The sequence below is a fragment of the Pristis pectinata genome, unplaced genomic scaffold (genome assembly GCF_009764475.1).
Source record: "Pristis pectinata isolate sPriPec2 unplaced genomic scaffold, sPriPec2.1.pri scaffold_109_arrow_ctg1, whole genome shotgun sequence".
Taxonomy (NCBI): Eukaryota; Metazoa; Chordata; class Chondrichthyes; order Rhinopristiformes; family Pristidae; genus Pristis; species Pristis pectinata.
This window is the reverse complement of record NW_026262459.1, coordinates 46126-56503: the sequence shown is the minus strand read 5'-3', so window position 1 is coordinate 56503 and position 10378 is coordinate 46126. Positions and strand designations below refer to the sequence as shown.

Sequence of the window (10378 nt, the reverse complement as noted above, 5' to 3'; positions counted from 1 at the left end):
TGACGGTCAAGGTCAGAACCAAGATCAGGGTCAGGGGTGGAGCCAGGGTCAGAATCAGGGTTAATGTTAGGGCCAGGGTTGATACAGCCGAGGTCAGGGGTACAGACGGAGTCAGGGGCAGGGTCAGGGTCAGGGTCAGGGGTACAGATGGAGTCAGGGGCAGGGTCAGGGTCAGGGGTACAGACGGGGTCAGGGTCAGGGCCAGGGTCAGGGTCAGGGGTACAGATGGAGTCAGGGGCAGGGTCAAGGTCAGGGGTACAGACGGGGTCAGGGTCAGGGCCAGGGTCAGGGGTACAGACGGAGTCGGAGTCAGGGCCAGGGTCAGGGGTACAGATGGAGTCAGGGGCAGGGTCAAGGGTCAGGGTCAGGGGTACAGATGGAGTCAGGGGCAGGGTCAGGGTCAGGGGTACAGACGGGGTCAGGGTCAGGGCCAGGGTCAGGGTCAGGGGTACAGATGGAGTCAGGGGCAGGGTCAAGGTCAGGGGTACAGACGGGGTCAGGGTCAGGGCCAGGGTCAGGGGTACAGACGGAGTCGGAGTCAGGGCCAGGGTCAGGGGTACAGATGGAGTCAGGGGCAGGGTCAAGGGTACAGACAGAGTCAGGGGCAGGGTCAGGGCCAAGGTCAGGGGTACAGACGGGGTCAGGGTCAGGGGTACAGACGGTCAGGGTCAGGGCCAGGGTCAGGGGGTACAGACGGAGTCGGAGTCAGGGCCAGGGTCAGGGGTACAGATGGAGTCAGGGGCAGGGTCAAGGGTACAGACAGAGTCAGGGGCAGGGTCAGGGCCAGGGGCAGGGGTACAGACGGAGTCAGGGTCAGGGCCAGGGCCAGGGTCAGCTGGGAACCACTCCCACTGCCACTGTGACAGGGAGAAGGACAAGGCAGGAGACATCTGGGGAATAATATTGACTTCAGGAGGGACGGGAGGATATTGTGACTTGCTCAGAATCAGAATCAGATTTATTATCATCAACAGATGACGTGAAACGTGTTGTTTTGCGGCAGCAGTACAGTGCAAAGGCATAAAGTTACTGTAAATTACAAAACTAAATAGTGCCAAAAAAAGGAATACCGAGGTAGTGGTCACGGGTTCAGGGACCGTTCAGAAATCCAATGGCGGAGGGGAAGAAACTATTCCCGAATCATTGAGTGTGGGTCTTCAGGCTCCTGTACCTCCTCCCCGATGGTAGTAATGAGCAGAGGGCAGGTCCTGGGTGGTGAGGGTCCTCGGTGACAGATACCGCATTTTTGAGGCATCGTCTCTTGGAGGTATCCTTCAAGGAGGTAGGTGATGGATGAACAGAGTTGGAGACTGGAGGGGGAGCGGGAAGGGAATCAGAAGGAGAGGAGATGGAGACCAGAGGGGGCAGAGGATCACAGGGAGAGTGAGGGGCAGAGGGAGGGGGAGCAGGAGATTGGGGCAGGATGTTCCTAGTCAAGAGGAGGGGAGGGAGGATGCTGACTGCCTTCCTCTCTGGGCAGCGCACTGCCACGCTCCCTCCCTGTGGGTCTGGGAGAGCCCCACCCTCTCCAGCCCAGGGTAAAGCCACCTCCTCCAGCCTTCGCTGTGGGGCAGGGGAGAGGGTGAGTGGCAAATAAGAAGCTCCAAATGGGGTGGACGGTACCAGGAAAGGAACACAGAGGATAATAAAAATAGTTTATTGGTTTGGAGTCACAGAGAGACCTGTCAGAAAATAAATAAAACTTTACAGCAAGGTATGCGTGGTGTAAGGGGCCGATAGCACCCCTGGGTGGGGCAGGACCTATGGGTGTTGCTTCCCCTGCTCACGGTTGGGTTTGTGCTGTGGGCCACCCAGCCTCATGAACTTGTGGAAGAGGAAGGCCTTGTAGAACATGTCCTGCTGCATCTCAGTGTAGACGTCCTCCATGTTATCGGGCTGGGCTTTGGGACCCGGGTCAGGCTCCTCCTCCACGGCCAGCTGACGCACAGCCAGGGGCAGCTCCATCTCCAGGTAGGCCAAGGGCTGAGGGGGCTGGCCAGGCTGCTGGCTGAGGTCAGCAGGGCTGATACCAGGCGTGTCCGACTCCACCAGGCCCAGGCTGTCTCGCTCTTTTGTCTCACTGCAGCCACCATCTTGTGTGTCCACCAGGAGGTCACTGCACTCGCCGTCCTGGGAGCTCGCCATGGTGTCACTGGAGCAGTCGTCCCGGGAGTCCGCCAGCAGGTCACTGCCACCACCGCCCTGGTCATCAGCCATGGTGTCACTGGAGCCACTGTCCTGGGAGTCAGCCAGCAGGATACTGGAGCCACCATCTTGGGTGTCTCCCATGAGGTCACTGGAGCCGCCATCTTGAGAGCCCCTCATGAGGTCGCTCGAGCCGCCATCTTGAGTGTCCCCCATGAGGTCACTCAGGCCGCCATCTTTGGTGTCCCCCATGAGGTCACTCAAGCCACCATCTTGGGTGTCCCCCATGCTGTCACTGATACAGATATCTTGGGTGTCTGCCATGAGGTCATTGATACGGCCATCTTGGATGTCCCCCATGAGGTCACTGATGCTGCCATCTTGGGAGTCCTCCAGTGGATCTCTGAACCTATCATCTTGGCTACCCGCTGTGACATCAGAAAAGCCGTCATCGCAAATGTCCTCGTCACCGCCTGCTGCCAAGCAGGGACGGCCCAGAAACCCTGGGCTGGGGTCCTTGCTCTGCTTGTTAGTTAGGCTCCAATGTTTGGCAAAGTGGGGTGAGGCCACCCTGTGCCCAGGGGAGTGGTGGGAGCTCCGGGACAGCCCTGAGGTGGTGGGGGTGAAGGAGGCCTGGCTCCCCGAGGCTCCAACCTTCCTCAGGCATGAGGTGCGCCGCTTCAGGGTCTGAGAGCAGGGCGCTGGCAACTGCTCGGCCTCAGGAGGAGGCCCGTGGGTCACAGGCGGGCCAGGGGCGAAGGTCACACGGCTCGCCGTTGTCTTGGTAACCTTGCGGCGCTGGCCTGTCGCTAGGGTGACAGAGGCCAAGGATGTGGTCGGCTCCACCATCTCCTCCTGGGGCGGGCCTACCCTGGGCGACGGAACGTGGGAGCACTCTTCGTCGGGACTGACTGGACCGGTGCCCAGCACAGTGGGGAGGCCCGAGTACAACATGGCCAGGGCCAGCACCCCACCGCTGCCCTCCTCCTGAGGGCTGGCTGGTTCTGGTGCCAATGTACCTGAGGGAGAGAGAGGGCGAGGTGTGACTGAAACCTGAGGCCGTGGCCTATCCCCGGGGACTGAAGCATGAGGGCACGGCCTATCTCCACCTACTGAAACCTGAGGCCGTGGCCTATCCCCGGGGACTGAAGCGTGAGGCCGCAGCCCATCACCACCAACAGAAGCCCTCTACCCCAGATCACTGCCTTGCCCCCATTCCCACTCCACATTCAGTGCCCACCTCTCCCCTTCCCACTCCTTTAGCTCCCCCCATTTACACCCTCCCCTCTGACACTTTCTCCTTTTGCCTCTGACCTCTCCCCACTGACCCCACTCCTTCTACCCTTCACCCTTCCCCATTCCCCGCTCCCTCTTACATCTCCTCTCATTACGTCCTCTGGCCTTCCCTCATTCTGACCTTTTCCCTTCACCTCACCCCACCCACACTGACCCCACCCCCTCTTCCCACCCCTCCCTCTCCCCTCTAACCAGACTCTCTGGCACTTTCCCCATGACCCCTGCACTCTGGCCTCCACTCTCTAACCCCATCTTCCCCTTCTCCTTCTGACGCCTCCGTATTCCACACTGCCCCCTTCCCTCACCCTAACCCTGCTCCGAACTGCCCTCTGCCCTTTGTCCCCATGACCCTCAATGTAAAGCCCCATCCCGAGGCAGATATATAGAGTGCAATGCAGGGGCCGGAGGGGGTCGCAGAAGGGGAGGGGTGTAGGGGCCAGAGGGGGGTCACAGAGATGGGGAGGGGTGTGGGGACCAGAGGGGGTCAGAGACGGGGAGGGGTGTGGGGGCGGGAGGGGGGTCACAGAGATGGGGAGGGGTGTGGGGACCAGAGGGGGTCAGAGATGGGGAGGGGTGTGGAGACCAGAGGGGGTCAGAGACGGGGAGGGGTGTGGGGGGCCAGAGGGGGTCACAGCAACGGGTAGGGGTGTGGGGGCCAGAGGGGGTCACAGACGGGGAGGGGTGTGGGGGGCCAGAGGGGGTCCCGGGTTAGGGGGAGACCTGACTCACCAAAGTCCCCCAGCCAGGTCTGGGCTGCGTCCTCTGCCAGGAGCAGGCTCCTGAGCCGACTCTGCTGCTCCCGGGGCCCGTCCTCCCCCAGCGGCAAGGTGCCTCCTGGCTGGCTCAGCTGCTGGATCTGCTGCAGTGCCCACCGCCCCCTGGCATGCAGCTGCCGCGCACTGTCCTCCTCGTCCTGGAACAGACACTGAAAGCGGTCGAGGCCTGCGGTGGGCTGAGATGCCCCAGCCCCAGGGTCCTGCATGCTCCCTGGGGACCAGCGCCTCGGAGACCCGGGGACTTTCACTCCCGCACAAGGTCTGGCAAACTGGTGATCTTCTTCTGCCGGCTCCCACCACCTCGCCTCATCTTTGGAGAGATACGCAGAGGGTTAGAGACCTTTCTATCTCGGGTGATGCTCCCTCAAGTTTAAAGGAAATATGCGGGGCAAGTTTTTTACTCACAGAGCGGTGGGTGCCTAGAATGTGCTGCCAGGGGTGGTGGTGGAGTCAGATACGATAGAGGGGTTTAAGAGGCATTTACACAGACACGTGAACAGGCCGGGAATGGAGGGATACGGACCATGTGCAGGCAGATGGGGATAGTTTAATTTGGCATCGTGGTCAGCACAGACACTATGGGCCGAAGGGCCTGTTCCTGTGTTGTACTGTTCTATGTTCTAACTCTCAACCTGTGCTGGATTAGGAACCCTGACTCCATGTACTCGCGAGGGAGGGAGAGAGGAAGCAGGGAGAAATAGCCCAACCTCAGTGAGGGGAAAGCACCAGGTTCTATTGTTGGTAGTGATTGGATTGGGCAGAGTCCACATGGATTGAGTTCAGGGTTGGCCAGTTTCTGGAGACTGCAGCCAGATCAGGAGCGATGTCAGATGCAGAGGATGTATGCTTGTAAGACAAGGCAGCAAACTTGCAATTAACATTTCTAAAGCAAAATCAGGGGATGAGAGTAAACTTGCAGTGAACATAAAAATGGACTGTAAAAGCTTCTACAAATAGGTAGTAGAGAAAGATCAAGTGTCCGTCCCCCGCAGTCCAAAACAGTACTCATAATGGGGCACTAGGAAGTGGCAGAGCATTGAACAAATACTCTGCTTCCCTCTTCGTGGGAAGTGGCAGGGAACCCAGCATTGAATGAAGGGGAGGAACTGAACATTGTGTAAGTACGTGGTGCTGAAGCAATGAAGGACACTGGGGAGCTGACACATCACCAGGGTCTGAGAACTTGTAGCCTGGAGAACTGCCATGGAAACAGTGGTTGGATTGGTTATTATTCTGCAGAGTTCCATCGATTATAGAATAGTTCCCTCAGATGGGAAGGCAGCGAGTGTAACCCCACCATTTAAAACAGGAAACCACAGCCCAGTAAGCCTGAGGTCAGTAGCAGGGAAGAGGTTTTGTGAAGTATGAGGTCCCAGGACGCCTCGAGGAAGAAGCAGGAGACACCAGAGGCTGCAGATGTTGGAATCTGGAGCAACAAACGATCTGCTGGAGGAACCTGGCACAGTCCTGATTCAGGGTTTCAATCCAAAATGTCAACGATTCCTTCCCCCCCTACAGAGTTCCTCCAGCAGATTGTTGAAGAAAGAATCGACAGGTTTAAATAAAGTCAACATGGATTTCAAGGCTGGGAAATGTGTTTGGCAAATCTACTGAAGTTTAACAGATTAACCACAAACCCACTGACTCCCACAGTTACCTTGACTACACCTCTTCCCACCCTGTCACTTGTAAGGACGCCATCCCCTTCTCCCAGTTCCTCCACCTCCACCGCATCTGTTTTCATGTTGAAGCTTTCCATTCTGGGATATCAGATGTCTTCCTTTTCAGTAACCGGGATTTCCCTTACCCACATCTCCTCCACTTCCCACACGTCTGCCCTCACAGGGACAGGGTTCCCCTTGTCCTCACCTACTGCCCATGTGCCTCCGTATCCAACACATTATTCTCCACAACTCCCGCCACCTCCAGTGGGATCCTACCACCAGACATTTCTTCCCCTCACCCCCTCCCTCTGCTTTCCACAGGGACCGCTCTCTCCACGACGCCCTTGTCCACTCGTCCCTCCCACCGATAACCCCCTGGCACTTATACCTGTAACCGCACCAAGTGCTACACCTGTCCCTACACCTCCTCCCTCACCACCATTCAGGGTCCCAGACAATCCTTCCAGGTGAGGCAGCGCTTCACCTGTGAGTCCGAGGGGGTCATTTATTGCATCCGGTGCGGCCTCCTGTACATCGGTGAGACCCGACGCCAATTGGGCGACTGCTTTGTCAAGCACCTTTGATCCATCTGCCGCAACAGCCAGGACGTCCTGGTGGCCACCCACTTCAATTCCACATCCCACTCCCACACTGACATGTCTATCCACGGCCTCCTCTACTGCCACGTTGAGGCCAGACGCAGGTTGGAGGAAAAACACCTTGAATTCCGCCTTGGTAGTCACCAACCTGATGGCCTTAACATCGATTTCTCTAACTTCCGGTAACCCCTCCCACCAACTCCTTTGTCTTTCTGTGGCTCCCTTTCGACGCCTTGATGACCCACCCATCTCCCCCCTCCCCCATCCTTTATTCCATGGTCCACTGCCCTCTTCTACCGGATTCCTCCTTCAGCCCTTTGCCTCATCTACCTATCGCATCTTCCCCCCCTCCCCCACCCACCTGGACTCACCTGTCCTCTGCCTGCGTGTGCTCCTCCCCCTCCCCCCACCTTCTTATTCTGGGTTCTGCCCCCTTCCTTTCCAGTCCTGATGAAGGGTCTCAGCCTGAAACGTCGACTGTTTATTTCCCTCCACGGATGCTGCCTGACCTGCTGAGTTCCTCCAGCACTTTGTGTGTGTTGCTCCAGAGTCCAGCATCTGCAGAATCTCTTGTGTCTGAAGTTTTTGTGGTTGTAACTTGCAGGATAGATCAGAAGAAGTTTGTTTCCAGGGAATTTTGGTTTTTAGGAACCCAAATGCCTTAGTTTGGGTTCCCTTCTTATTCAAGAAGGGAAATAGGGATAATCCTGGAAACTATACTCACATCATTGGTCGGGAAGTTACTAGAGAGGATTCTTAGTGACTGGATTTATGAGCATTTGGAAAACCATGATCTAGTTCGGGACAGTCACCATGGCTTTGTACAGGACAAGTGGTGTCTTACTAACTTGACTGAGTTTTTCAAGGAGATGACAAGGGTGATTGATGAAGATTTGAGTCAGGGATTTGTCAAGGTCCCTCATGGGATGCTCACACAGAAAATTAAGATGCATGGGATCCATGGTGAATTGGCTGTTTGGATTCAGAACTGGCTTGCCCGTAGAAGACAGAGGGTAGTGGTCGATGGGACTTATTCTGGCTGGACGTCTGTGATGTGTTGGTGTTCCACAGGGATCCATACTGGGACATCTGCAAAGATCGGTGGTGTTATGGATAGTGTAGAAAGTTGCCAAAGGATACAGCAGGACATAGATTGTTGCAGATATGGCAGAGAAATGGCAGATGGAGTTTAGACCAGCCAAGTGTGAGGTGTTGCACCTTGGGAGATCAGATGTAAAGAGACAGAACACGGTTAATGGCAGGACCCTTAACAGTGTTGATGAGCAGAGATATCTTGGGGTCCAAGTCCACAGCTTCCTGAAAGTGGCTACACAGGTCGATAGGGCAGTAAGGAAGGCGTACGACATGCTTGCCTTCATTAGTCGAGGCACTGAGTTCAAGAGTCAGGAAGTTATGTTGCAGCTTTGTAAAACCCTGGTTAGGCCACATCTGGAGTATTGTATTCAGTTCTGGTCGCCTCATTACAGGAAGGATGTGGAGGCTTTGGAGAGGTTCACCAGGACGCTGCCTGGATTAGGGGGCGTGAGCTATAAGGAGAGGTTGGATAGACTTGGGTTGTTTTCCCTGGAGCAGCAGAAGCTGAGGGGAGACCTGATAGAGGCTTATAAGATTATGAGAGGCACAGATAGAGTATCTTTTTCCCAGGCTTGAAATGTCTAATACCAGAGGGCATGCATTTAAGGTGAGAGGGGGCAAGTTCATAGGAGATGTGCGGGGCAGGTTGTTTTACACAGAGAGTGGTGGGTGCCTGGAACGCACTGCCTGGGGTGGTGGTGGAGGCAGATATGATAGGGGCGTTCAAGAGGCTCTTAGATAGGCAGGAAATGTGCAGATGTGCAGGAAATAGAAGGATATGGACACTGTGTAGGCAGAAGGGATTCATTTAGTTGAGCATTAGATTTAATTAGTTCAGCACAACATTGTGGACTGAAGGGCCTGTTCCTGTGCTGTACTGTTCTGTGTTCTGTGTTTCGAAATCCTCAAATAAAATCTCACATCAAAGATTTGTGTGTAGAATGAAAGTGGCTCATCCTGGGGGTGACGTATTGCTTGGATTGAAAACTGTTTAATGGACAAGAAACAAATGGGTCTTTGTTTGGAGTGGCAGGGGGTGACCCACAGGGATCACTGCTGGAGCCTCAGCCTTACTCAAACTGAGGGAACAGAATATAATGTTCTCCAGTGACACTGGACTGGGGAGGGCTGGAGAACTGTGAGCAGGATGCAGAGGGACTTCAGGGTGACTCAGGCGGCAGGAGTGGGGCGGAAACACGGCAGATGTGATTTACTGTGGATAAAGGTGACGTTATCCACGTTGGAAGCAAAACAGGAAGGCAATGTGTTACTGAGAGTGCTGGGTTGGGAGGTGATGTACAAAGAGCCCAGTATCCTTGTGAACCAGTCAGTAATGCACAGGTGAAGCAAGTAGTAGCAAGTCTTCACTGCAAGAGAGTACAGCGCGGGGCTCCCTCACCGCCCCTCCCACAGCGCGGGGCTCCCTCACCACCCCTCCCGCAGTGCTGCACTCCCCCCTCACCGCCCCTCCCACAGCGCGGCGCTCCCTCACCGCCCCTCCCACAGCGCGGGGCTCCCTCACCGCCCCTCCTGCAGTGCTGCACTCCCCCCTCACCGCCCCTCCCACAGCGCGGCGCTCCCTCACCGCCCCTCCCACAGCGCGGCGCTCCCTCACCGCCCCTCCCACAGCGCGGCGCTCCCTCACCGCCCCTCCCACAGCGTGGGGCTCCCTCACCACCCCTCCCACAGTGCTGCACTCCCCCCTCACTGCCCCCCCCACAGCGCGGGGCTCCCTCACCGCCCCTCCCGCGGCGCCGCGCTCCCCCTCACCGCCCCTCCCGCGGCGCAGTGCTCCCTCCTCACCGTCCCTCCCGCAGTGCCGCGCTCCCCCCTCACTGCCCCTCCCGTAGTGCAGTGCTCCCTCCTCACCACACCCCCCCCCCGCAGCACGGCACTCCCTCCTCACCGCCCCTCCCGCAGTGCCGCGCTCCCTCACCGCCCCCCCTCAGTGCAGGCCCCCCACACAGTGTAGGGCTCCCCCCCTGGTCGGACCCCCCACAGTGCAGGGGTCTCTCACCGCCCCCCCCCCCCCACAGTGCAGGGCTCCCTCCTCACCGCCCCTCCCCTTCGGACCCCTTCCTTGGTTCTCACCTTCCCCATCGGTCAGTAGCCTCAGGCGGCGGCGGCCAGGCTGAGACCCCTGCTGGGGGGACTGGCCGGACCCCATTGCCAGGCGCTGGGGAGCTGCTCCCTAGGGGTGGGCTCCCGTGCAGTTTGGAGTCAAGCGTGCACGCGGACAAACGCAGGCCGTCCTGTGTGGAAGCTGGAAAATGCTCTGAGCAACTGGGCAGCAGGTGGGAGTGAGGAGGGAGGGGCTGGGATCGCCCCCTGTGTTGGATCACTGGTGACATCACAAGGCAGTGGGTGACGGGTCAGAGGGGTGTGCAGGTGTCCCCATCCGCACCCCACTACCCCCACCCACGGCAGCTCTGCTCAACCCAGGAGATGATGCACAGGAGGATCACACACACCTCACTGTGATGTTGGCTCCAGTAACGGTGGTTGACGGGTCGGTCCTGCCCCTCCCTCAGTGCGGGGTTCCCTCCTCACCGCCCCTCCCACAGCGCGGGGCTCCCTCCTCACCGCCCCTCCCACAGCGCGGGGCTCCCTCCTCACTGCCCCTCCCTTTGCACCCTTTGTAATCGATGAATAAAAAGCAAATGAGAGTAGTTTAATAAATATTTGCATGGTTTTCCGAGCGGGAAGAGTCCTGGATCATCTCCCTGAACTTCCAGGCTGCTGGCAGGACCAATCCGCAGGGACCGCTCCTTCTAGTCTAATGCTCTGTGCTGCCTGTACCCCA

The 10378-nt window shown here is 57.6% G+C and overlaps 1 protein-coding gene across 1 annotated transcript; it reads right to left on the bottom strand.

Moving 5' to 3' along the window:
- Positions 1-1746: 1746 nt before the first annotated feature.
- Positions 1747-10119, bottom strand: LOC127567101 (uncharacterized). The gene is made up of 3 exons (XM_052009770.1): positions 9667-10119; positions 4171-4527; positions 1747-3164 (listed from the first exon to the last, which is right to left on the bottom strand). The coding sequence occupies exons 1-3, from the start codon at positions 9740-9742 to the stop codon at positions 1762-1764; spliced, it is 1836 nt and encodes a 611-aa protein (XP_051865730.1). The 5' UTR covers positions 9743-10119; the 3' UTR covers positions 1747-1761.
- Positions 10120-10378: the final 259 nt, after the last annotated feature.

Excerpts from the sequence above, each read along its gene's own strand:
- LOC127567101 (XM_052009770.1), bottom strand. The coding sequence starts at position 9,742 with ATGGGGTCCGGCCAGTCCCCCCAGCAGGGGTCTCAGCCTGGCCGCCGC. Across the intron at positions 4,528-9,666 it reads GCTACTGACCGATGGGGAAG|ATGAGGCGAGGTGGTGGGAG; the intron begins GTGAGAACCAAG and ends ATCTCTCCAAAG. Across the intron at positions 3,165-4,170 it reads GACCTGGCTGGGGGACTTTG|GTACATTGGCACCAGAACCA; the intron begins GTGAGTCAGGTC and ends TCTCTCCCTCAG.